General features: G+C 54.3%; 2 protein-coding genes across 9 annotated transcripts in view; both read left to right on the top strand.

The window, feature by feature from the left end:
• Nucleotides 1-6,141, top strand: part of CTDSPL (CTD small phosphatase like) — a 125,442-nt gene extending 119,301 nt beyond the window's left edge. Inside the window, 1 exon segment of the mRNA XM_030830180.2 lies at nt 2,442-6,141. Within this exon segment, the coding sequence (XP_030686040.2) occupies nt 2,442-2,567 (126 nt within the window). The 3' untranslated portion in view covers nt 2,568-6,141.
• A 2,384-nt stretch (nt 6,142-8,525) lies between these two features.
• Nucleotides 8,526-26,329, top strand: part of VILL (villin like) — a 29,533-nt gene continuing 11,729 nt past the window's right edge. For 5 of the 8 annotated variants that reach the window (XM_060307310.1, XM_060307314.1, XM_060307312.1 and 2 more), the window contains exons 1-14: nt 16,314-16,622; nt 16,790-16,864; nt 17,186-17,391; nt 18,664-18,772; nt 20,042-20,152; nt 20,456-20,655; nt 21,039-21,117; nt 21,221-21,319; nt 22,025-22,163; nt 22,385-22,485; nt 24,427-24,564; nt 24,670-24,828; nt 25,350-25,529; nt 26,106-26,251. In XM_060307310.1, coding sequence (XP_060163293.1) covers nt 16,557-16,622; nt 16,790-16,864; nt 17,186-17,391; nt 18,664-18,772; nt 20,042-20,152; nt 20,456-20,655; nt 21,039-21,117; nt 21,221-21,319; nt 22,025-22,163; nt 22,385-22,485; nt 24,427-24,564; nt 24,670-24,828; nt 25,350-25,529; nt 26,106-26,251 — 1,808 coding nt within the window. In that variant the 5' untranslated portion in view covers nt 16,314-16,556. Of the gene's footprint in view, nt 8,752-16,313; nt 16,623-16,789; nt 16,865-17,185; nt 17,392-18,663; nt 18,773-20,041; nt 20,153-20,455; nt 20,656-21,038; nt 21,118-21,220; nt 21,320-22,024; nt 22,164-22,384; nt 22,486-24,426; nt 24,565-24,669; nt 24,829-25,349; nt 25,530-26,105; nt 26,252-26,329 lie in introns of those variants that run through there. The other 3 variants (XM_060307311.1, XM_060307313.1, XM_060307316.1) reach the window with 3 other exon arrangements.

Below are 26,329 nucleotides of genomic sequence, written 5' to 3'. Positions count from 1 at the left end.
CCATTAGTGTATAATCATTATTTGAACAAACATTCAAAATGTATTATATTTAAATATGCTCCTTTTGATGAGTTAATCAAATTCAACATAATGCATTTTGTAATGTGTCTAACAGATAAGGGTTCTTTTTAGTATAATCCCAATTCCTGGGACTTTTCTGGCAGTCCAGTGGTTAGGACTTCACGCTTCCATTGCAGGGGGCACTGGTTCAATCCCTGGTCCGGAAACTAAGATCCCACAAGCCTCGTGGCGTGGCCAAAAAAAAAAAAAAAATCCCAATTCCATTATCACATCTGATAATACTAACAGTTTCTTAATATCATCTAATATCCAGTCTGTGTTCATCTTTTCCCTATCATCTCGAAATATTTTCTTACATTTGGATTGTTTGAATCAGAATCCAGACAAGGTCCATACGTTGCTTTGGTATTGTGTACTCACTGTGGTATCCCATCAGGAGGCATACGACATCAGGTTGTCCCACTTTTAAAGATTTTGAATTGATTTTTGGATTCAGGTGTTGTCAGCCGGATCCATCCATTTTTAAATTTTCAATCGACCTTTCACGACTGCTCACGACTGTGAGCAGTCGTTGATGATCCTTACCTACATCCACTATTTCATTAGGAATTGCAAAATGGTGATTTCTGAATCCTATCATTCTTTCTGCATTTATGGGCTGGAATTCTTTTTTTTTTAAATTGAACTTGCTCTCATTGACTACTTGATTACCCTAAAATTCATTTTGAATGTTTGAATAGGGAAGTCAGAGTAAAGTCTTGGTTCTTTTTCATTAATTTTGCAGTTTTCAGAGTCATGAGTTGGTGCTCTAGCAAGCCTCCAAAAGTAACCAGTGAATTTTTTTAGGTACCATTATGAACTCATGGATTTTTTTTATGTTATAACTTAAGTCCACCTATTATCCTTTTGTATACTTTGGCCAGTGGATGCCCCTTCAGATAACAATAGTCTTTGATAGCTTCCTGCTTTCTGGTCCAGCAAGATGTTCTAAGCTCATCTTGTCCATTTCTTGCTCCAGCCCTGGAATCAGCCATTTTTCTATGGAACCTGATTCCTAAGAATGAAAATGGTATCTAGAGACCACAGTTTGGGTGGGTTCTCATTGTTACTGGGATGTCCTTTGCTTCCAGTCCTTTCTACTGGACAGAGCTAAAATACACTTATTTTTAGAATGAAAACAAAATCATAAATTCACATTGGTTTTTCCAATTCAGTTGTAATGGTTTTTATTTAATTTGTTTTTGTATTTGTGTCTCCTTCTCTTATGCTGAAACTCCTGATTCCTAAAGATACTAACATCATTACAGATTTGATTTATTCTATAGTATACATTTAATAGCTTCAGAATTGCAGTGTTTTAATATTATTACTTATAATAAAACAATTGAGTGCATTTAGAGGTTTTGTTTTTTTGAGAAATCTACAAACAGCACTATGTTTCAAAATCACTTGAAATAATCCTCTGTGGTTATGTCACAAACTTATATACACTAAGGTTCATCTTTTGTTGCTTTTTTTCTTAATGATTTAATTTTATTTCAATTATGTAACACATTTACATAGTTTAACATCAAAACTGTCAGCAAAGATAAATTCAGAGAAGTCTTGTGTCCATTTCTGCCCTCTCCCCCATTCCTGCCCCTTCCCCAGGAGTAGTCATTTTTTTGGTTAATCCTTACCTTGTTTCTTTTTTAAATTACATGCTGAATTTTTATGTTTCTGAGCAGTCTTTAGATTTTTAAAATGGTCAAAAATACTGCTTTTCAACTTTTTTGGCTTCCCCAAATTTCTTTTAATATCTCTTCTTTGCACCCCTGGCTATTACCCACTAGCAGCCTTCCCCACCTCTCTGTCTAAACCTAAGGGAGAATGCTGTCGTGCCCATGGCTTCAGAATGTCCTGAAATTTTATACTTCCCCTTTTACCTGATCTCTGCTAAGCGTGGAAGGAAATGGTCCACTTCTCCTTGCCGTGCAGTCTGGCACAGTGACCCTAAGTGGAAGCCCTCTGGTGCCCTCTATGTGGGCTCCCTGATGTCAGTGTTGGCTGGTGTCCTCTGGCTCCAGGTGCTCTGAGGTACCAGAAGCTGGTTTAATGCAATGGCAACAGCGTTTTGGAATTAGCAAGGTGCTAAGCTAGTTATATATTCTGCGCCCTGGCCACCTTTTCTGTGGCAGGAAAACAAAACAGGCAAATGCCTGCAAAGTGGGTACACTTAATTTTGCCTTCCTGAACCAGGTAGATCTAGATTGATTTTAGTTGGGACAGGAGAACGAACAAGATGATGATGATGATGATGATTTCCAGGTACCCATCCTCCTTACCAAAGAAAATGTTAAAGCACAGGGACCCAGTCAGGCTAGAAGCGGCCCCTGGGCCTGGATACACTTCTGCTGCCCCTTCCACGCACTGTCTTCCAGGTGCCTGTGCAGTCCTGGTTTGATGACATGACAGACACGGAGCTACTGGACCTCATCCCCTTCTTTGAGGGCCTGAGCCAGGAAGACGACGTGTACAGCATGCTGCACAGACTCTGCAGTAGGTAGCCCCGGCCTCCGCCCGCCTCCCGCCTGTGCACCCTGGAACCTCAGCCTCGGGACCTGCCTGGCCTCAGCTCCCCAGGAGCTAAGAGTGAGGACACGCCATACTCCAGGCCACGGGGCGAATGTGGCCATACCTACCTGGTTTATTTTTTAAGAACAGAAACAACTATTTTAAAATGAACTCTTTTAACGAATTTCGTAAAGGGACATGCATTTTACTGGATTTGCTTTTCTTAAAACATACCAAAAAGGAAAAAAATGGGAAAAAAAAAAAGCTTGATATCTATCAGACTTCCTTTCAACTGTCCTCCCCTCCAGCAGACAACCTGTCCCCTTCTACCCCAGCTCAGAGTAGCTGACCCAACTCAGAATCTCTTTCCTACAGGATGAAGTGCCTTTTTGAATGTTATTTTAAGCTGAGAGTTAATTTTTCTATACAACGTATTTCCAGACATCTTTTAGTCTTTTATTGTCTTAGCTTCTCTAAGAAGATAAATATGACAATTTTCTAAAACCTGGAAGGTGGGAGGGAGGTGGGTGGTAAGGGATGGGGGTGAGTCATAGGAGCCTGTCTCCCAGCGGGTGTGCTGCTCCGACCGCCTGTGGCATGCCGCAGGGTCAGGCCCCTGCAAGGAGATTTTGTGATGGTGTCAGTGTGTGCATTCATTTCTGACCCAGTTTGGAATGTATCCGCAATCGTGTGGCTCAACGCTTTAGGAAACGGTAGATCCTTTTATATTACCCTTATTGTTTCTGACGGTGACAAATTTGTCTTGAGGTCACAGTTTCCCCTGGAAAAGTGGCATCATGTCACTTCCGCTTTCACACTACTGCCATATTTCTGTATGTTTTTGGTTTGGTTGTTGTTGGTAGAACAGTTCTAAGAAACTCTAAAACCCTTGGATAGTTTTAAAAAAATCTGATGATTGATTTTTAAATCTGTCCTTTCCAAAAGCTGGATACCCGTGGAGCTGTTTGGGAATTTTCTTTGCTGCTACCGTGCTGCCACCAAATGGAATTGACCAGCGGCTGTTACACTGTTCTTTGCCACTGTGCCTACGCTCAGAATCTGCTCACTGCTAAGCTGCAGACTTGGACAGGGTCAGAAACATAGGTGTCCCACCCCGTTGCAGACTGTGGACTGCGTTCCTTCCCTGGCACCAGCCTTGGGAGTTCAGAAGGGAACAAAGACAAAAGGGCCAGCGCACCTGACTGGTGTGGCGTTCATTTCAAACGGCAGTCAAGCTCAGAGTTTCTGATAAGCCGACTGTTGTCTCTTGAGAACCTGTGGCCTCAACCCACCACCACGCTGATGTGGCCCGAGTCCATCTCTTGGTCTTCTCTTTTGAAGCACAGCCTATTTCTGAGCCGAGGGTTGGGGAAACGCATCTAGATGTGGGACCCATCGCCCAGAGCCAAGGAGAGGAAGGGCCCCCTCCCTGAGCCGGGGCTCCCTTTGCAGCCTTTCCCAGTGAGATCTTTTAAGCAGTGCCATGTTCCTCGTTTGACAATAAGACAGTCTATAAAGTATTGCTCTTAAAGATAATTTAAAAGAACCCTTTCATGTTGGCACCATTGCCTTAGTCCTCTATGGGTCAGGCCGGAGTTCTGGTGGGAGTGACTGGCACTAAGAAGACTGGAAAACGGTGGGGGGCGAGGAGCTGTCAAAGTAAAATTTCTTTTCTGCTTTCATTCATAAAATAGTGAAGCCAGCTGCCAATCACGTCCTCCCAACAGCACTTTGGTCTGCAGACTGCCGTGCTTTCAGAAGAGAAGTAAGTATTCAGGGGTAACCAGGTCTCCCCATGCTCTGAGTGTTCCAAACCCAGTAATCCACATGCCAGTTAAAATAGAAAGAGCCCCTTGCAAGGCATGACTACAGAAAACAGTTACGTGGCGGGTCTGCACATGCCATACACCTTGATTTGGAAAACTAGTCATTAAAAGAACCCACTGCCTTAAATGTCTTGAATGTTGCAGTCAAGTGTCTGACATGTGCTGACATCCACACAGAAATCAGTCCTGATGAGAGCCTTAGAACCTCACCTGTGCCCCCTTCTTTGTTGGCATCCCAAGGTCTTATTTGGAATAGGGGGCAGAGAGGACTGAAATCCTAGAATATTCCAGGGGAATCAAACCTAGGAGTCGTGCCCCACTTCCGATGGAGTGAAGACACTTGGCAGGCTTGAGCCAGACACTTCACCTGGTCATTCCTGAAACCGTGAGCACCATTGCACTGAGCCAGTGCAGAGCTGCCGGGGGTGGAACCCAGTTCCTGCCACCACAGACGCAGAACGTCTCAGGAGGGCAGCGGGCCCTCGGAGCGTTCTGGATTCTGTGCACCTTATTTGACCCCACTCCAAAATTCCGTTCTTATTTTAACCCTTGATTCTGCTTTATGTACATAATCAAAATATCTATATCGATATATATATTTTTAATCATCTACATGTAAATGAAGCAATAGAATTCTAACATAAGGCCAAGAAATGAGATGAATGTTCGGGGTTTATGTTTTTTAAGGTAAATACGGGTATTGTTTTTAATTATTACCTTTTATTAAATTGTGGGCTTTAAAACCTAATGAAACCTATCAGCTATTTCTCTGTGCCATATACTTCCCATTGTTACCAAAACACCCCCCAACTCTTTAGCCAAATGAGAAATCTGACCTCTTGAGTTTCCATGGTCCTTTCGGTACCAGGTTAAAATATAGTCTCCTGGAAAAATATTTTTTACATTAAGATCTGGAACAGGATTCTGTGGCTCGTGGACTATGATGTTATCACATCTCTGGCCGGGCCTTGAGTGGAGGTGCCCAGGCACACCTGAGGTTGTTACTACTCTGTCTTCCATTGCTCTGGAATCCTACGTGTTGGTCCGTGGTTTCACCCATTAGCTGTTTGTAAACAATGCATCTGTATCCTAAAAAGAAGCACCACGTGTCATAGCTGATGGTTGACGGGGAAACTCCTTTGATGTGGTGCAATTTTGATGAGATGATTTTGGAGACATGAGGATGCCCTAATGACACTGATTTGTCATGGTTGCAGCATTTGAACTTGTATAAAAAGGAAATCTGTATAAGTCTATAACCTGGCAACATTTTTATGACCCTGTGTATTAAAGATGGCTTTCTCATAAAATCCAGAACTGCACAGCCCTATGGTCAAACACTCGTGACGTTTGTGCCTCTGCTTTTAAAGGTGCTGTGATGGACAGTTGGCATGCCAGGGTTCGAGAAGAGTGGATGGTTTGACGTGCTTGCATATACCTGTGCAAAATCAACTGGCTGCCTCTGTTCCTATTTTACTGTAAATTTGATGGTATCTGTTCCTGTTCCATTCTCTAGGGAGCTTCTCTACAGACAAACACACACACGCACACCCCCAAGTGGTGGAGATGCTGGTGGTGTCTGGGTAGTCATGGATTTCTGTTGGACATTTGAATGTGTAAACAATCCAGCATCACTGGGGAAATACTACATGTAGAATGTGCACGTTTCCAGGGCCGAGCATTGTCAGTCAAGAGATTTGCAATGATTTCCTTCCTGCCAAAAATAAATACATGAAACTGCGCTCTCTTGTGGGTGGACTGCTTCTTAGCACCTCTCCTCACTCTGTTCTCCGTTCTCTCCCAGCTGCACAGCCTCACACCGGCACCTTGGGTCTCCCGGTGCCCCAGCTTCTGAAGAGCAGGGGCCAATGGGAGCAGGATCTCAGGAGCCACGGACCTTGACTCCAAGGGGAGCTAGGAAACCACTCTGCCCAGAGTTAGGACCCTGGCTTCATCTCCCCAGACAGAAGCGGTCTGGCTTACCATCCTCCCCCAAGGACGCCAGCCCTACCAACAGGCTTCCAAGTGCAGCCTGAGGAAACCACAGCCTCAGAGCCACAGGCATTGAGTGTGGTACCTAAACCCATAGCCCTCGCATACGCTGGCTGAGGTGCTGTGGTTATCAGATGAAGCATGGCAAAGGACCCAGGAAGAGCGTAAGGATATCCAAAACAGTTTTCTTGCACTGGGACATCCAGAAACATTGCCCTCAGCCAGCCCCTCTGTATGAGAAGGTAAGGGGTGACAAGTTCCCCGCCCTGCTCCTCTGCTAGGAAGTCCCGGCAGAGCCTTGGGCACAGTCTCACCACTCTAAGGACTGTTTCTTCATAATGATACCTAATTCAGATAACAGAAAACACCAGGGTCAACAATCTCAGCAGATAGGTCTTATCTCCATTTTGTGGATGAGAAAACAGGCCAGTGAGACAATGCTCTGCAGTCTATTTTGTCTGTCAGAGGGATACAGGGTTCTGCCAGGCATGTATATTCATCCCAAACAACACAGGGCACAGTGTTGTATCAGGCCAGGAAACCTAATATTTACCCAGAGACACACCCCAAACCCCCCCACCCCCTAGTTAGTCTGTGCCATGCCCCTAGGTGCCCTCTCTGCAGTAGAGCTCCTGGCCAGCCAGAGCGGTCACCCCAGCTTCCTCCCTGGTCTGGATTCCTAGGCTGTGTCCCTCTCTGTCCCTCTGTCTCTCCTTTGCTCAGCTCCCTAGCCCTCTCCCTCCCCTTGGCTTCTCTGGCATTGCCCCCAGGCCCCACCTCTGCATACAAGCAAACAGCTGGTTGAGAACTGTCACTGCCCCTGAAGCTGGGTTTAAATGGTCTGGGGTGGACTTGAGGATCTGTATTTTTAAGGGCCCTCAGGTTTCTAATGGGCAGCCAGAACTGAGAATCACTGGGTTAGGAGAGGGTGCTGTAAGGGAGGTGTGGGGTGGAGAACCTAGAGCCCACATAGCCTCCTCCCGAAGGCCTGAGGGTCCAGTGTGTTCTCCTTGGAGATCAGGCTAGTGGCCATGCCAGTTGGTGAATCTGGGCCGTGAGCAGCCTGTTGATTCGCAGGCAGCCCTGGCACAGGAGATGTGTGCCACGCCAGCGTCCCAGGTTACACAGACTGTGCCGCTTATCCATAAGCTCAGCAGACTGTCTTCCCAGGTGGGCTTTCCCCAGCCACTCCTCCCCAGCCTCCTACCCGGGTCCTGGAATACAGAAGTGATAGGTGCTCAAACAAGAAAACATCAAGAGGTGAACTCTCAGTCTGCCAGGTCCCAAGCAAGTGACCTCTTGATGACCTGTTCCCTTCCCACCTATTCAGAGGACCCATGCCAGCCCAGCTCTCTAAGGGCGGGCATCATATTTTTACATGCCCAGATGATTCAAAGGTGCAGCCTGGGCTGAGAACCTCCACTCTGGCTATGGAAGAAAAGAAAGTCCCCCAAAACTCTTCCAGGCCTGACACCTCCAGGTATGGCAGAGGAGCTATGGGCAGGGCTTAGGGGGAATGACATATATTGCTTTACCTGAAAGGTGTTATGTATTCATTGCAGAAAATTCAGGAAACTCAGAAAAGTACACAGAAAACACCATATGGACACTGGGAGTCTTTCCCAAGGCAGGGGTGAGGCGGGGGTCCCAATAAGAGCCCCAGCTGCCTGACAGCTCCCTGCTTTTACAGTGAGGTGGGGAGCAGAGTAGCTACCCCCACTTCACATCGGAGCAGTGGATCGCTCAAGCCACCGGGAACACCTCACCTGGCGGGAGGAGGGGGTAGGGAGGGTACCGTCCTGGCCCCAGCTGTGTCTAATGGGGGGGGTGCACGGGGGCTGCGCAGGGCCACGCATTCCCCGCCACGGAGACGCAAGGCATCGGCACCTTCTCGTTCGCAGAGACCTAGGGCTGTTCTCTGGACCGTCCTCGGCCTCGGGCACTCCACACGGCTCATTAGAGTGGTGGCCCCCGCAGGCACAGGACAGGCTCCATCTCCTCGGGCCCTGGCCGTTCCCATGGCGCCCTCGGGGGAGTCGCTCTCGGACCGTGCGCGCCCCGGTTACTGTGTCACTGCTCCTCCGCGGCCTGCAGCCAGGTGGGGGGCGGGAGGGGACCCACGCGGGCCCAAGGCCGCTCTTCTCAAGGGCGTAGGACCGGACGTTTCCAGGCCGTGGGATTCAGGACACTGGTCAGGCAGCCCCGTCCCCGGCCCAGGTCCTGTCCGCGCTCCGGAGGGGCGCGCCCCCCCGCCACCTGGGACCCGGTCTCCACGAGAGGCAACATCCTGCACCTGTCTGGGAGGGACTCGGACGAAACCTGGGACACCAGGACGCCGAGGTGGGAACCCGAGCGCAGGTAACGTGGGGGCGGGGCCTGAAGGGGCGGGGCCTGAGGCGGGGCTGGCATCCAGCGCCTGCCCCGCCCACCCCAGGCTCTCCGACGCCTTTGTCAACATTGATGCCGAGGGGGCTGGGCCTTCGGAGATAAGCTGGTGGGGGGGTGGGGGGCGGGGAGGAACAGAGTAGCGCTGAGAACCCTGGGAACCTGCGGGGCGAGGGTGGGGGCGGGTCGCGGCGTCCCGGGGCAGGAAGAGGTCAGTGGTACGAGGGGGTCATGGCCAGGTCGGTGCTGGGTGAGGCAAGCCAGGCTCAGTCCCCTTCTGACTCCAAGCCCGTATCCGTGGGAGGGTGGCCGAACCGGAGGAGCGGTTGACAGAGCTCCATTCTTGCTCCGGAGGATGAAGGGAGAGGCCGGTTACCCTCTCGTCCTTGTAGCATACTGGCTGCCTGTGATCACTGCTCTGGGCCTCAGTTTCCTCTCTCTGTGCCAAGGGCTTGATCCCATGGAGTTGTCCACACCAGACACAAAACAATGCTGCTCATCTGGACCCCAGGCCAGGCCCTGGGCCCACTGCCACCGCTCCGGGCCTCGGGTCACAGATTACAGGGTGGGGCGGCTCTGGAGTAGGGCAGTTATGAGAGACTTCCTAGAGACCCAGAGAAGTCTAAGGGGAGGGGCCTTGGAGAGGTCCTTGTGCCCCCACCCCGCACTAGCTGCTGAGGCTGCATTGTGCCAGGTGGGGTGTCCTGCCCACAACGAGGGCGGAGGGAGGTGCGCCGTTTTGGTTGAGTCAGGAATGTGGAAAGGGAGCCATGGGAAGATGTAGGGGAGAGGCTTCCAGGCAAAGGAAACAACAAGTGCAAAGGTCCAGACACTAGAATGAGGTCCGCGTCTTAAGAGACACAAGAATCCTGTAGCTGGAATGTAGTGAGAACTGGGGACAGTGATAGGAGATGCAGCCAGAGGAACAGGCAACTGGGGATTTGATTTTAGGGAAGCTTCTGGAAAGTTTGAAGCAGGGGGATGGCATGATCTGATTTATGGTTGAAAGATCCCTCTGGCTACGGTGGGAGGATGGATGTAGGGACCAGGGAGATCGAGAGAGGAGCTCGTGCTGCCAGTTGGTGTGAGAGGCTGCTTTCCAGAGCAGGGCAGGAGTTGTGAGAGGGCTGGCCAGGCTCAGGGGCCCGGATGAACCAGCCGCTGGCCAGTCTGCTGGGTGTGAGGGGAGAATAGGAACCCAGGATGGCTCCCAGGTTTGGGGCCTGAGCAGCTAGATGTTCCTGCCATTTCCGGAGGCTGTGAGGAGGTACATCTGAGAGAGGCCTGACGTGGATGTCAAGTGTAAGGGCAGACGTGCCAGGACAGATGGGACGAGATAGAGGAGACAGATGGAGGCTGGGGGAGTTCGGGAGGGGTGGGAGTTGGGGTCAGAAGAGAGTGTTTCCATGGTGTTTACAGCCTGGGGACTGGAACTTGGGGAAAAAAATAGAAAGGAGACGGCGAAGGAGCGGAGGCTTGTGCCTGCTGACATTTAAAGGCCCCAAAGGAGGCGGCCGGTGCGGTGGGGAGAAAACTTGGGCTGGGGGAGGTTCCAAAAGGAAGGATTGGTCAGCGGAGTTCCTGGTTGGTGGAGGGGAAAGGTTAGGTGAAGACAGGGAGCCAACCCCCAGCTTTTGGGCTCTGGGGACTAGGAAAGGGCCATTTCCAGGGAATGAAGAACAAAGACCAACCAGGGTGGACTGAGAGAGAAAGTGAGATGAGGTGGGGAGAAGTGACTGCATGTGATTTTGCTGGGGCCCAGACAAAAGGAGTCGGGAAACAGGTGTGCACAGGCAAAGAGGTGGAGCCAAACACAGGCACCTCACAGGCACACACGCACAGTCACAGAAAGGAACAGAGGCTCAAAAAGGCATTCTCCCACACACGAGGTCAGACACACAGACACACACAGGGGCTGGCCAAGTGCCTTGTGACACGGGCCTCCCTTCACACACAGGGACTCTACCTGTTAAACACAGTCACACACCGGCAGTAGGTCCTCCTGGGCACAGCTGGACCCAGATTTCCTGGAATCCCCTCACCCTGTGACAGAGAGCAGTGGGGGTGAGGACTGGACATGGGGAAAGGGTCTTGGCACCAATGGCAGCTTTTTTTTTTTTAAGGGATTTTTAAAAATTAATTATGTATTCATTTATTTTTGGCTGCGTTGGGTCTTCGTTGCTGTGCACGGGCTTTCTCTAGTTGCGGCGAGCAGGGGCTACTCTTCGTTGCGGTGTGCGGGCTTCTCACTGCGGTGACTTCTCTTGTTGCAGAGCACGGGCTCTAGGTGCGTGGGCTTCAGTAGTCGTGGCGCACGGGCTTAGTTGCTCTGCGGCATGTAGGATCTTCCCGGACCAGGGATCTAACCCGTGTCCCCTGCATTGCAGACGGATTCTTAACCACGGCGCCACCAGGGTAGCCCCCAGTGGCAGCTTTTAGCAGTGTTCCCACACTGGAAGGGGCATCCACACCGCCTGCACCGTGGCTGGGACTGAGGCCTGTGGTCTAAGTTAAGGATGGCCGTGCCCCTGGAGGTTCTGGAAGGCTCTGTTTTCCAGCTCTTCCCCCACCCCACAATCAGGAAGGAAAGGAGGGGGCAGCCTAGGCGTGGAAGCGGCGTGTTCCCTGCAAGGGCTGGACTGGCCTCTCCCACGATGGGTATCAGGGCTCCCTGGGGAGGGCTGTGCTGGGCAGCGAGCCCGAATTGGGGTGGGGAGGGCAGCAGAGATGCAGGAGGGAGCCCTGGCCACCTTCCCCCACCTTCTGAAGTGACCTGGGTCTCGCAGAGCCAGACTGCCGACCCCCCCGAACCAGCCTTGGCACTGCTTCCTCCTAAGGTTTGCTGGGGTGGCCTGGCCTTCTGGAGGTCGGGGATCAGGGACTCTCAGAAGGGAAATCACAGTGGATTCCACACCCCACATCTTGGTGCAGCCCAGGCCTCCATCCCCCGCTCTCTCTGGCCACTGGTACCCTGGAGGTGAGGCCTGGCAGTCCAGCCAGGGGAAGAGGTTGGCTCTCAGAGAGCTGGGTTAATATTTGTTGACTGACTAACTGATTGACTAAGTGTGAATGCCCCAGCCCGACAAGTGCTGGGGCGTGTCCTGCTGGGCGGGAACAGGGATTCAGTTACAGTGTTGGGGAGGGCAATGGGCAGAGCCTGGCCCCGAGCCAGGCCCAGCACTGCCCACAGGCAGGGTGAAGGAACGAGCAGTTTCCAGCAGGTAGGCCGGGCAGGGAGGAGACTGGGGGGCCAGGGTGGGGAGGGCCGCCCCAAATGGGGTGTACCACGTCGGGTCACTGGGCTCGGGGCTGCCGAGGGGCCGGCAGAACTGGGAAGGCAGCGAGCAGCCCAGCAGGTGAGGACACTGGTGGAGGCAGGGAGGCTGCGACCAGAGCAATCCTCAGGGGCAGGAAAGTGTCAGATTTTCTGTGGGGTGGGGGGCGTGTCTGTCTCCCAGAGTCCATACACCTGGGGCCGGGGCCCTGTCCCTCCCTCCCACTCCAGCAGGCAGTGCCCCCCGCCCCCTTCCTGGAAGTCGGGCAAAGTGACCTCAGGGTCCGCCCCTTCGCAGGATCCTCAGGAGGCGGAAGTTACACACCTAGGGGAGAAAAAGGGGCACCAGAGGAGGGAGGAGGCTCTGGGTAGAGGGCGGGGCGGGGGGTGTGGAAGGAGGGGGCTCCGAGGGAGAGAAAGGGGCCCCTGGGTGGGAGGAGAACCCGGGGAAGGGAAAAGGAGGCCAGGGGAGAGAGAGTGCATTGGGGAAGGAAAGGGGTGTGAGAGGGCAGCTCCAGGGGAAAGAAGGGGGCATCTGGAGGAGGAAGGGAGCACAGAAAGGGTGGAGGGGCAGTCAGGAGAGAAGGGGGCACTGGGGAGAGGGAGGATGCATGGGAGGAGGAAAAGGGCACCCAGAAAAGGAGGGGGCACCGGGACAGAAGGGCACGTCAGAGGAGGAATTGGACATCTGGGAGAGGAAGGGGGCCATGGCTGGAGGGAGTGAGCCCCCAGGGAAGAGAAGGGAGCTTCCAGTAGGAGGAGAGGATACCTGGTAGAGGGTCCCCACTCCGGGTGGATGATGGAAGGGGAAGAGGGGACACCCTCGGGTGGGAAAGCCTGGTGGGTCAGAAGGGGCACTCTGGGGAGGGCAGGGGCCTCCTGAGGGAAAAGGGACTGCCTGGAGGAAAGAAGAGGGTGCTGGGGAGATAGGGCCCCCACCCTTTGAGCATCCCTTCTCCATCCCCCCAGAATCCAGTTGGAAGACAGGTTACATGGGATGAGGCCTCAGGCCCTGGGAGCCTGAGAGTTTGGCTCTGCAGGCTGGCACTGGATATGCGGGCCCCCTCCAAGCTCCCTGGGGATGATGCTGTCCCCACCCCGTGCAACCAGCCCAGTCCCAACTTCCTGGCCGCAGTCTGACTTCCCTGCCCCACAGGGAGCCCTGGTGACCCCTGTGCTGAGCCAACCAATCTTCCTGTCACTCTGTCGCTATTTCACAGTTACAGCTCCTAGTCTGTACCTCTGGTCACTGCCTGCCTGTGCCCTGGTGGTTGTCACTAATCACTGCTTCTGCCCGTCACCGCCGAATGTCACTACCCCTGTCACTTGATGTCACCACGTGTTTCCTGTTAATTGAGACCACCGTTACATGGTCACCGTGTCTGCCTGTCACTCATGTCACTGTCACAGCAACAGGCCATCACTGCGACAGCAGTTCTGGGTGCAGTTAGAGCACGTGGTGACTCCCTTCTCTGTCCGCTTTCACTCCTGCAGTCATGGGCTGAGAACCTGCCAGGTGTCAGGCAGCAGGAGCCGGCAGTAAACCGGGAGGACAAGCCCCTGGCCCCGGAATCCAATGCTCTAGTGAGGGAGGCCAGGCCGTCAGCACACAGGGTCTCCAGTACGGGTTCGGGGGCGGCTCTAGCCCCGGCAGGAACCCCCTCTGCCCTCCCTGTTCTGGGCAGCTCCCTCTTCCACCCCACATCCACGGCCATCTTGGCCCTCTTTGAGAGGGCTGGGTGTTTCCCACTGTGAGCTCACCAGGGCCTGGGCCCAGCCTGGACAAAGACGTAAGGAAGCTGGGCCACTCGGTGCCACCTGTCACGCTCTGCCTCTGATTCTGTAAATCTGTATCTCCCCTCCCACTTCATTTCCCCTGATCATGCAGGGTCAAGGTTGTTCCTCCCGCTGATATAGCACGGCTAGAGTGGAGTGGAGAGGGGAGGGGAGAGGAGTGAACACCACACCAGGGCCAATAGGAGTGAGAAATTCAGAAAGAAGGGACTTCTGGGTCTATTGGGCAAAGCAGCAGCAAGAAGGAAAAGTTGCAGCTGGCAGGATTTAGTTTACACGTCGAAAGAATTTCCACGGATGAAGGAATGACCAAACCTCATGCAGAGGTTTCTGAAGGAGGGATGCAGGGAAGCCCGGGGTCGTTGAGAGTCACCTGCCGACATGAAACAAAATCCAGAGCCCCTTTCTTCCCCAGATCCCTCTCATTCCACGCTTCTCTCTCCTGTGCACACTCAGAACCACAGAGCACGGCAAAGTTGCTGTTTGCAGAGCCAGTGGCTGTTTGCAGTCTGTGTGTATTAAGCGTTCAGCTGTGTTTCAAGAATTTGAGAATGTTTTGGTCTGATCTATGCAAACTGCTCATGTCAGCTAAGCCTGTCACTTGCTGCAGAGTCTGTCATCTTCAGAGACAGTCCGTGTGTGCAGAGTCTGTCCTGGGTTTGCAGAACATGTGTCTGATCTGCAGAGCTTCTTTCTGTCCTGAGCCTGTTTTGAGAGTGTCTTTTTTCAGAACCTGGGTCTTTTTAAACAGTCTGTCCCTCTTTCTCATGGATAAGATATGCTTTTATTGCAGAAGCGGCCCTGAACGCAAGCCTATCCCTGTCTCTGGAGCTTGTCCCGCGGCCTTGGCTGGGACATCTCTTTCTGCCTAAAGACACCGTCCCTGTCTATAAAGCATTGTCTGTTTACAGTTCCTGGCCCTGTCAGCAGAACCTGTTTCCTCTGCAGGGAGTATCTCTGTCTCTAGACTCTGTCCCTATTCATAGAGTCTTTTCCTATTTCAGAGCCTATTCTGTCTGCAGAACCTGAGCCCTATTTGTACAGTCTGTGACATTTTTCAGGGTCTTTGCCTATTTGCACAGCTTGTCTCAACTTCCTGGATAGAAATTCTTGTCTGCTTGCAGGCTCTACTCCTACGAAGAGTTTCTCACCTGCCATGGGTCACTGTGTCTGGGAGCACCCCTGTCTTTCGACAGAGCACATCCCTGTTCGCAGAGCCCATGCCTGTCTGCACAGTCTACTCCTAATTCCATGGGTACTTGTTAACAGAACCTGTCCCTATTCATGGAGCCTTTATCTCTCTCTAGAACTCATCCTTTTCTAAAGCCTGTCCCTGTTTGCCGAACCTGGGCTCTCTACAGAACCCAGCCCCGTTTTAAGATCTTGCCCATGTCTGGGGCATCTGTGCTGGAACATGGAGCTGATTTCCCGGCCGGCTCCTTTCAGCACATCCTGCCCTCTCTGAAGACACTGTCACTGTTAACAGAGGCTGTCTGTTTGCAGAGCCTGTGTGGGCTTACAAAACCTACCCCAATCTGCCAAGTCTCTGTCTATACAGGCTTTGTCTGCAGAGCCTGTGTCTTTTTGCAGAGCCCGGATTGCTCTGCAGAGCTCACGATTGCTTGCCCAGGCTGTTCTGATCTCCTTGTTTGCAGGATTTGAGGCTGTTTCCCAAGGCTGTCCCTGCATGCAGAGCCTGACCATGCCTAGAGAGCTTTTGCCTGTTTCAGAGCCTGCCTCTGTCTGGCAAGCACTTCTCTTACTGGTGATGCTGTGTCTCTTTGCAGAGCCTTGCCTATCTACGTGCCTGTTCATATCTGCAGAGCCTGTCTCTTCTGCAAAGAGTCCCTGTCTTAAGGGTTTGTCCCCATCCACATTTGCAAAGCCTTTCCCAATTCTGCAAAACCCCTCCACACCTGCAGAACCCGGGACTGTCTGTAGAGCCTTTCTCAGTGTTCATAAACTTTACCTGTTTGCCCAGCTTGTCTGAATTTCCCTGGGTCCAGTCTGTGTCTCTTCACGTAGGTCATCCTTACAAAGGTGGTCCCTGTCAACAGAACTCATCTTTGTCAGGAGAACCTGTGCCTGTTGCATCCCCTTCCTGGGTCTGAGGAAGCTGTCCCTTTTCTCTGCAGGTGCTGTGTCTCTTTGCATGGTTATCTCCTAACTGTCTGAAAGACCTACGCCTATTTGCCTTGTGTGCAGAGCCTGTCTTGTCTACAGGATTCTGTCTCACTTCAAGAGCCTGCCCCTGTTTGCAGAGTCTGTCCCTGCCTACAGCACCTGTTGTGACTAGCAGAGCCCTCGCCTGGCTGTAAGCCTATCACTGTCTACAGTGACTGTCCCTGGCTGCAGATCCTGTGTCTGTATGCATAGCCTGTTTCAAACGCCCTGTCTGTTTGCAGAGGTTGTCCATAGACTCAAAGCCTATCATTGTCCACAGAGCTCAGCCCTGTTTCAAGTACACAAGCACAGACGACAAGGCAGGTCCCTGTTTGCAAAGCCTCTGTGCCGACGTCTGCAGTACCCTGGTGTCCTGGTGTGCTGGCCCTTTTGTTTACGCAGCCCTCCTCATGAGAGGCACAGGCTATGATGAAGGGTCTTTGGAGAGCTGTGCGTGGGGAGAGCTCTTGCTTAGAGCCCAGAGTACAGGCGGCCAGGGCCTGAGGACTCTGGCTACTGTTCCCTCCCTCACTCTTTCCTGATCTAAGATGGACACCAACAGGGGCCTCCCAGCCATCCAGAGCCACAGGGACCTCCACATATGGATCACTGAGGTGAGCTGCACGACCAGACAGAAGAGCTGGTGATAAAGACAGTGTGCTGGTCTCTGAGACCAGTCTTCTCCCGCCCCCCACTCAGAGCTCCCTCCCCCTATGCCAAAGGGTCATGGCTGGGGGGAACAGGGTCTCCCAAGTTGTCACTAGGTACCCTCCTCTCCCAGAACCTGAAGATGGTGCCGGTCCCCGAGCGGGCTTATGGGAACTTCTTTGAGGAGCACTGCTATATCGTCCTGCACGTGAGCACTTCAGGGGGGTGGGGGGTGGGGTGGCTGGCCCTTTGGGGGTTCCATGGTGCAGACTAAGCCCCGCCCTGGGAAAAGGCAGGCTGGGAGCCCAAGAATCGCATCCCATACGGAGGCTGCTGCCTTTGAGGCCTCTTCACCCTTCCCTCGCCGGTCTCCGTCTCCTGTCGGTGGAAGCACCTGACCAGTCTCCCCACAGCCCTTCGTACATCCTCCACCTCGATCTCCCCTCTCCGCCTCAGCCCTCGGGCCCCACCCCACTCCTGGGACCTCAGCCCCTCACCACACACACGGACGCAAACACCTGGGCCCTAGGTCCCCCAGAGCCTGAAGGCCACGTCGGGGGCACCCAAAGACCTGCACTACTGGGTCGGGAAGGAGGCGGGTGTGGAGGCGCAGGGTACGGCGGGCTCCTTCGTGCAGCACCTGCAGGAGGCGCTGGGTGGCGCCACCGTTCAGCACCGCGAGGCGCAGGGCCACGAATCCGCCTGCTTTCGCAGCTACTTCCGCCCTGGAATCATGTGAGTGAGGCGGGCAGGGGGCTGGGAGGGACAGGAGCCGTGGGGTGGCTGGCGGCCTGGGGCAACTGTCTCCCTCATCATAGTGTGTGGGGTGGTTTTTTTGAGGGGGGCGGGTAACAACTTATTGACATACAAATCATACCATACAACCCACCCGTTTAAAGCATACAATTCAGTGATTTTTTAGTGTATTCACAGACTTGTGGGATCCATCGCCGTAATTTTAGAACGTTTTCAACACCCCCAGAAGAAGCCCCGTACCCTTTAGCATCACTCCCCATTTCCCCCAATACTCCCTTGCCCCAGTCTGTATAGATTTCCCTCTTCTGGACATTTTACTTAAATAGAATTATACAACACCATTGATGGATATACCACATTTTATTTATGTATTCATCACTTAATGGACATTTGGGTTGTTTCCACTTTTTAGCTGTTATGGGTAATACTGTTGTTAACATTTGTATACAAGTTTTGGGTAGTTTTTCCCCCCAGTTTTATTGAGATATAACTGACACACAGCACTGTATAAGTTTAAGGTGTACAGCATAATGGTTTGACTTACATATATTGTGAGATGATTACTGCAGTAAGTTTACTCACCATCCAGTATTGTATACAAGTTTTTGTGTGGACATATGTTTCTCATTTCTCTTGGGTGTATACCCAGGAGTGGATCCCAGTGCTGTTCTTCAGTTTGCTTTTCTGTTACTATGCCCAATAGAAATATGTCTTTTGCTGTAAATTGCTTCAAATATTTATTTAATTAACAATTACAATATATTAGGTCGAACCATAGGAAATTGCCAGTATTCGATCATTTCTGTTGAACCTGATACATGTAAATAGTATATACATAAATGCACGCACACATGTATACATGCGCATGCAGAAAACACGCCACCCCATGTATGTCCACCTGCAGATGGACACCCACATACATTGGTGAGTATTCATGTCCACCTACACACATATACGCGGTTGCGTGAATTCCATGCACGCACATCTGTACGCACACAGATAAACAGATACACGTTATTCCCCACATGCATACATGTATATACACATTCATGTGTCCACGTATCTACACATGGATAAACACATGCACATTACTGCCCCCATATGCTTGTACACACGTGTTCATATCTACTTGCACACACGTATTAAACAGGCACACGTGTCCCCGCATGCGTGCATGCAGGCGCGCACATCTGCACTCACCCCTGCGCATGGCAGCATATGGTCTCACATGGGACCCCATGCTCTCCTCAGCTACCGGAAGGGAGGCCTGGCCTCTGCCCTCAAGCACGTGGAGACCAACCTGTACAACATCCAGCGACTGCTGCACATCAGAGCGGGGAAGCACATGTCAGCCAGCGAGGTGAGAGCTGCCAGGGATGCCACCTGACCATGGACTCAGCTGGACTGCGTGTCCTGAAGTGTAGGGAAGTGTGGAGGGCGGTGGGGACATTGGGGGGAACGTGGGAGGTCAGCATTCCCCGATGGCCCATCCTGATGAGGAGAGAGAAGGCAGAGCCAGGCTTCCAGCCCCACCCATCCCACAGCTCCTTTGACCCTCTGTTTCCTCATCTGTCCCATGGACACACTGAGAACTAGGGAGGTGAGGCAGACAAGATGATGCACCTGGATGGCTCTGCTAAGCAGCACAATGGGAAGTAGCATGATTTAGGGAGGTGCACAGCCCCACATTCTCATACACGTCATAATTGTCACCCATAGGCACACCCAGTGTCTCCACGGTTAGCCCTAATGCCACTCGGTCCATAGAGTGCCCTTGTGCAAATTAGACCTGAGCACCCCTTACTTCCATCTGTCAGGATATTGATGGAAAATTACTGATCTTGTGAGAACAAGACGGTTTGCTGCCATCAGTGTAATGAACAGTCAGGAGTTTGACGCCTGCGATGTGAATGGTGACACTGAGTTGTGTACGTTACTGTCTGCATGGTATGTGGCAGCTCTGTGACTCACAGACAATCCCACCCAGGCTCACACAGTGTCACCCACAGATTTAGTGATCATACATCCCCGGTCATGCAGCGCCACCAGGCAGCCCCAGGTTTTGCCTGTTAGCCTGGCATAATTATTCAGAGCTCCCACTTTTACTCTCCAAAGCATTGGGATGATACTTTCCCTTTTCCACAGATAACACACTGTCCCCCACACAGGTACACATGCACTGTCAGCCAGGAGCTCATACACTTCTTCACATTTGATGTTCACCTACACACACATCTACACATGTGGATAAACTGGTACTTGCGCCCCACTTGCATCCATGTGTCTGTGTACGCATGTACTGCTGTAGACTTGCACTGAGTGAGAAGTGTCAGACTCGGTCACGGACACCCTGTGAAATGCAGCATAACCTACATTTACACATGCCCAGAGATGCACCCAGCCACATCCACAGTGACGCTCAAGGTCTCACATGCTTACATGGATGCGTGCCTGCACACCATCAGAGTGGTGTCACACTCACACATACACCCAGTTGCACGCAGCTTCATGCACATAAGTGACACACCTGAGCTATGCACACGTGGGCAAGGACAGGCTGCAGTGCCCCTCCACCTGGGTGCGGGTGGTATGACACACTGTCTCCCTCCCTGACGCCTGGCTCTGGCAGGTGGAGCTCTCCTGGCACAGCTTTAATAAGAGTGACATCTTCCTGCTAGACCTGGGCAAGATGATGATCCAGTGGAATGGGCCCAAAACCAGCACTGCTGAGAAGGCGCGGGTCAGTGTCTGCCCCGGGAACTAAGGGGTGCAGTGCTCGGGGAGAGGGGTGGTCCTCCAGGTGCCCATCCTCCAGGTACCCCAAGACGTGGGCTTCTCTCTCGCCTAAGAAGCTGAGAAGCACCTACAAACTGAGTCCAGATCCTGAACTGGTGGTACCCCTGGATGCCAGGATAAGGGGATACCTCCCCTGGCCCCCAGCCTCTGGGAGCTGAGCAGTGACAGGAGGATTCTGGGCTGGACTGTCTGAGAGGTGATGGGGGGCATTCTGGGGATGCTCTGACTGCCAGGTCCTGTCCCGCAGGGCCTGGCCCTGACCCGCAGCCTCCAGGACAGGGAGCGTGGTGGCCGTGCACAGATTGGTGTGGTGGATGATGAGGCTGAAGCCACTGACCTCATGCAGATCATGGAAGCTGTGCTGGGCTGCAGAGTGGGCAACCTGCACACCGCCATGCCCAGCAAGAGTACTGACCAACTGCAAAAGGCCAACGTCCGCCTCTACCAGTGAGCAGACCTTGGGAGTGGGCAGGGTGGGTGGAATAGCCCAGGCGTGCATGTCCGGCATTACCGCAATAACACGGTGTCTCTAGGAAGCCCTCTAGAAAAGATTCATGGGTTTCTGGTGCAGGCCATGTGGGACCTTAGGCCCAGCCTGTGCTCTTGCGTGGCTGCCTTTCTGAGAACGCATTGTACAGACAGGGCAACTGAGACCCTGAGAGGGCCAGGGAGCTGCCTAAGTCTTCACAGCAAGGCTGCAGTGAAGACCTCAACCTGGGCCCCCAGCCCCCAAGCCTTCTGCCTCTGGAGGTGCGAGGGGCAGTGGTAGCTGGAGTGCAGCCAGGCCCGGGAGGAGCTGAGCTGCCCACATCTGGATGCCTGTCCCCTAGTGTCTACGAGAAGGGCAAGGATGTGGTGATCCAGGAGTTGTCGACCTGCCCTCTGGCCCAAGACCTACTGCAGAAGGAGGTGAGGCAAGCCTGGCCCCAGCCATCCCGTCCATCTCCCCACCCACTCTACAAGCCCAACCCCGTCTGGACCACCTACTGACCAGCCCCACTTTGGCTCCCAGGACTGCTACATCCTGGACCAGGGTGGTTTCAAGATCTACGTGTGGCAGGGACGCATGACTAGCCTACAGGAGAAAAAGGCTGCCTTCAGCAGGGCTCTGGTGAGGCTATGGGGCCCTGGCTTAGAGGGACATAGAGCTGCCCTGGTTCCTGGGTAGGGAGGAAACCGCCTTACCCTGCAACCTAAGCTGGGAGACATCCATGTCCTGGGGTCTAAAGAGAGAGGTAATCCTGCCCTGGGGCCAGGAGGGGGATACATCCTGCCCTGGGAGCCCTGTCGGATGGAGGAGGACATAACCCTGCCCTGGGGTCTAAGCCTGAACACCCACCGCCCTGTCTGAGGGCGGAGACACAGCTCTGCCCAACGGTCCGAGGGGGAACACAGGGCCCCTCTGGGGTACCGCGGGCTGTGGCCTGCCTTGGGGGCCCTGACGGGGGAGGACCAGATAGCTTCCAAGAAACCATGTGTAAAAGGGGGATGTGGGGGACCCGCCTTGAGGTCTGAGGATTCTCCAAGCACTGGGTGCTCCCTCCTTTTCCAGGAGGGGAGGCAGGGCTCTGCCTGGGGTCTGACGGGTGGTCATAGCTGGCCCTTCCCGAGGCCCGGACTAACGGGACCCTGCCTGTCCTCAGGGACTTCAGAGAAGTCGGTAGTGCCGGAGCCAGCTCCTTAAGCCAGTCATGAGCTCAGTTAATTAACACTGCTCAGTGCACTGGCTGGCGCCGAAGCGTGAGCGGCAGGTCCTGTGGGTGGAGCGCAGCAGTGGGGCCTTGGGCCACACGCTTGACAGAGCCCCCCCGCCCAGGGATTCATCCAGGCCAAGGGCTACCCGAGCTACACCAATGTGGAGGTGGTGGACGAAGGCGCCGAGTCGGCCGCGTTCAAGCAGCTCTTCCGATCGTGGTCTGGGGAGCAGCGCAAGAACAAGCACCTCCGCGGAATGGGTGAGGGGGCGTGGCCGGACGGCGGAGCGGAGCGCCGAGCCGAGGCTTCCTGAACGATGGGCGGGGCGGGGCTGGAGGGGCGGGGCCTGAGCGGGGCCCAGAATCTCCACGGGAAGGTTGAGGGGGCGTGGCCGGAGGGAGCTTCTTGCGTGATTGGCTGAGCGAGGCGAAGTCTGGGACAGGGCAGACATCGCCAGTGACACCCTCTGTCCCACCCTCAGGTAAATTACTTCAGGTGAAACTGGACGTGGGCAAGCTGCACAGCCATCCTGAGCTGGCGGCCCAGCTCAGGATGGTGGACGACGGCTCTGGGAAGGTGGAGGTGAGGGGCACTGACTTGGCTGGGGGAAGATGGGCGCACAGGTGTAGGCTTTGTCTTCAGGTGAACCTTATGGCTGCTAAAGTGACCCAGGTACGTCCAGGTGCACATCTACACACAATCAGGGACACACGGGGCATGTGTACGTATACACGCACCCTCCGCCCTGCCAGCTCATATGCATCACGTGTACAGTCCCACGCAGCCACGGCCACTTGCTCGGTAACACTCATGGCACCCAGAACAGTAACATTCGGACAATTAATTGTGCCCTTTTGTCATACGTATGACACATACATATTATAGACACACATACTCATACCTTGTGATTGCACTTATTCAAACAATTGAAAACATGTAAGCATACAAACTCTGCATCACACATGATCACAGCCCCACACGCCCAACACAAAGTCACACCCTGTCAGCCACCCGTCTGGTCTCAGACCAATGTTCTGGGAGATGGCAGGGGTTGGGGGCTCCTTCCAGGCTCTGTACAGGGCAGGGTTGTATCTTGACTAATTGGGTCACCCCCAGGCAGGGCCCTTAATTCCTTCAGGGCTTAGTTTTTTATATGTAAAATGGGGCTAAAGCTGTGGTCCCACCTGGCCCCGAGGCTGGTGTGCGGGTGCTGAGAGCGCATGGGAACAGGACAGCTGGGCCTGTGTGAGGCGCACTAGTTCTCAAGGTAGGCCGAGGTCTGAGAAAGTACTGTTTCTCCAAGGTGCCCTCTGACATTTGCCCTACTATGGATGGACAGTGGCAGTGAGTGGGGAGAGACTGAGATAGGAGAAGACGGGGTGGAGGGGGAGGAGGGAGAGAGGATGACAGGTTGAGGGGACAGGGAGAGACAAAGAAGAGGAGACTGAGAATGAGAGAGGGCGGAGGAGACCGAATAGAGGGAGGAGAGGATGGGATGCAGAGCAGGGAGGGGTGAGGGCACAGGGAGAGGAGAAAGGGGGTCAGGGAGAGATGGGGTACCCAGGGAAAGACAGAGGGGCAACCAGTGAGAGAGAGAAGGAGAAACAGGAAAGCGGAGAGAAGGGCAAGGGAGGAAGGAAGGAGGGGTCTGCAGCCCAGGCCCAAGCACAAAGCCAGGGAGGGGACGTCCCCCGCCCCCCCCCCCCCCACAGCAGGCTCGGGGACAGGCAGCCAGAGGGGGCCCCGAGCCAGGAATCCTGGCTGCCAGGTGAGTGCTGCTCCTGGAGGCGAGTGGTTGCAGTCAGCCTCTTCTGCAGAAGCAGGATTCCCGGTGCTCTGGTCTTTTCCAGAGACTGCTGTCAGGCTCTGTGTGGCCACGGGATGCCCAGATGTTGTTTCTTGCCATGTCGAGGTGAGCGCTGTTACCCCCACTTCACAGGTGGGAAAAACTGAAGCTCAGAAAGGTCTCACTGCCGCTGTGGGTGACCGGGATTCAACCAGGGTTTGCCTGGCTCCGGGGCCCATGCTCGGCTACCCACAGGAACAGGATATCACATTAAGTGTGACTAAGTGTTTCCTTTTCAGTCTTTGAACAGGGTTTGCTTTTTTTAAGTGACACTTGAAAAAAAGGAAATTTTTCCAAGAGCCCCAAGGCCTTGCTTCTGCCCAGCTTCTGCTGCCCTGGCCTGAGCAGAGAGCAGCTGTGCAGGGCTGTGGCTGGTGAGGTCAGGCTGGGGTGGCACGTGGCAGCCTGGGCAGCCTCTGGAGTGCTCACCGCTTGTTTGTCCCAGGCACCACACACCAACTCAGAGTCCTGGCTGAGAACAGGCTGGCACAGGTGTGGGTCCCAGGGGTCCCTGGGGGAAGCACAGAGTGTAGGGTGGGCACAGAGCTCAGGGGGAGGCCTTGTCTGCACAGATGAGGCGTGCCCCCCGCTGCAGAGAGCTTCCTGGCTGGACACACGGTGGGTGGGCTAGTTCAGGTGGAGGCACCAGCCCTGCCTGTTGGGCCCCTGTTCCCCAGGTGTGGTACATCCAGGGCTCACGCAGGCAGCCCGTGGACCCCATGCATCACGGACAGTTGTGCGCAGGCAACTGCTACCTTGTCCTCTACACGTACCAGAAGATGGGCCTCGACCAGTACATCCTGTACCTGTGGCAGGTGCGCCGGCCTGAGCAGGGTGGCGGGCACCCTCAAGCCCCAGAGCTCAGGAGCTGAGAGTGGGGTCTGGGAGCCGTGCCAGGCCCTCACCACCCCTGCCCGCAGGGCCTCCAGGCCACCGCACACGAGATCAAGGCCCTGAAGGGCAACGCCGAGGAGCTGGACCTCCAGTACCACGGAGCGCTGGTGCAGGAGCACGTGACCATGGGCAGCGAGCCCCCTCACTTCCTCGCCATCTTCCAGGGCCAGCTGGTGATCTTCCAGGTAGGGCCCGCCTTGCTGCTGTGGCCGCAGTCTCTCCACCCATGGCCCTTACACGCATGTGCTAAGCACCTTCTCTGCAGGCCAGGGGCCCAGCGGTAGCCCCTTGGCTTCCTGGTGCTTGTCCAAGGCCCAGGAGCTCCAAGGGCGACCCCTGCCTGAGTTTCTTCCCCCATCCCCAGAGGCAGCCACAGAACAGGCGCACAAGTGCGGAAGCGGAACTGAAAGGGAGCTGGGGCCTTACCTGGGGTCACACACAGGCAAAGCTGCTCCCCACTTTCCCTCTTCAAGGCCTGCGGGATCCATGCTCTGACCCCTCGGAGATGGGGTGAGGGGTCTGTTTAGAAAGGGCCTGGTTCCCTATTCTAGACCGATGGCATCCTCACACTCCACACTCAGAGGGTAGAAAACAGAGCTGGCTTCAAGAGAGGGGGCCCTGGGTGCCGAGGCAGTTTGGCCCCCACTGGGAGAGGGAGGCGGCCCCAAGAGCCCTTGCCGCAGCCTGAGGCCCAGCCCTCTCGTAGGGGAGCGCTGGGCACAACGGGAAGGGGCAGCCAGAGTCCGCCACAAGGCTCTTCCACGTACGAGGCACCGACAGCTACAACACCTGGACCCTGGAGGTGCCAGCCCGGGCCTCAGCCCTCAACTCCAACGATATCTTCCTGCTGGCCACAGCCGGCCTCTGCTACCTCTGGTTTGGGAAGGTACCCCAGCAATGACCACTAGACTTACTCCTGGGGCAGCGGTGCCAGGCCAGGGAAGGGTCTACTCCGCAGCGGAGGCTGACTTCAAGTCCAGCCTCAGGCCAGAGGGAGGTGGGGGAGAGGCCACAGTGTCCCTTCTGGGACCTGGGGGAAGTTATGGGTGGACCTGGGCATCCATGGGTCAGAGCCAGGCCAGGCCCAGGCTGCCTGCCCTCCTTCCTGCCTTGTGCCGGGACCACGTCCCTTCCCAAGTCTTTTGGGAAAAGGAGGCCTAGTTCAGATTGCCAGGGTTTTCTCTGATCTTCAGCATAAACCGTGAATGATCTCCAAGCCTGGAGGTCCCCATCCTGTGCTCTGGACCTGGAGAGGGTTCAGGTCCCTGTGACCTTGATCAGCTGAGGAGACAGAGGGAGGAGGGGGAGGAAGGGAGACACTTTGTCACGTGTGCCCCGCCACGAGCCCAGGGCTCCTGTGACTCAGGCGCGGCTTCGCACAGGCTCCTGTTAGCAGGGGATGTGGCGCAGGAGGTGAAGGCCCCTCCCTGTGCAGGGCGTGACCCAGCTCTTTGCCTGCCAGGGCTGCAGCGGTGACCAGCGTGAGATGGCACGGACAGTGGTCACCGTCATCTCCAGGAAGGACAAAGAAATGGTGCTGGAGGGTCAGGAGCCTCCCCACTTCTGGGAGGCCCTGGGGGGCCAGGCACCCTACCCCAGCAGCAAGAGGTGACAAGGCTGGGAGGAGGGTGCTCTCCTGACCCAGAGGAGGGAACTGAGGCCCAAGGGGGTGGGTGACTGATTAAG

Source organism: Globicephala melas, chromosome 11 (assembly GCF_963455315.2).
Source record: "Globicephala melas chromosome 11, mGloMel1.2, whole genome shotgun sequence".
Classification (NCBI taxonomy): Eukaryota; Metazoa; Chordata; class Mammalia; order Artiodactyla; family Delphinidae; genus Globicephala; species Globicephala melas.
This window is presented reverse-complemented; position numbering and strand designations above follow the sequence as displayed.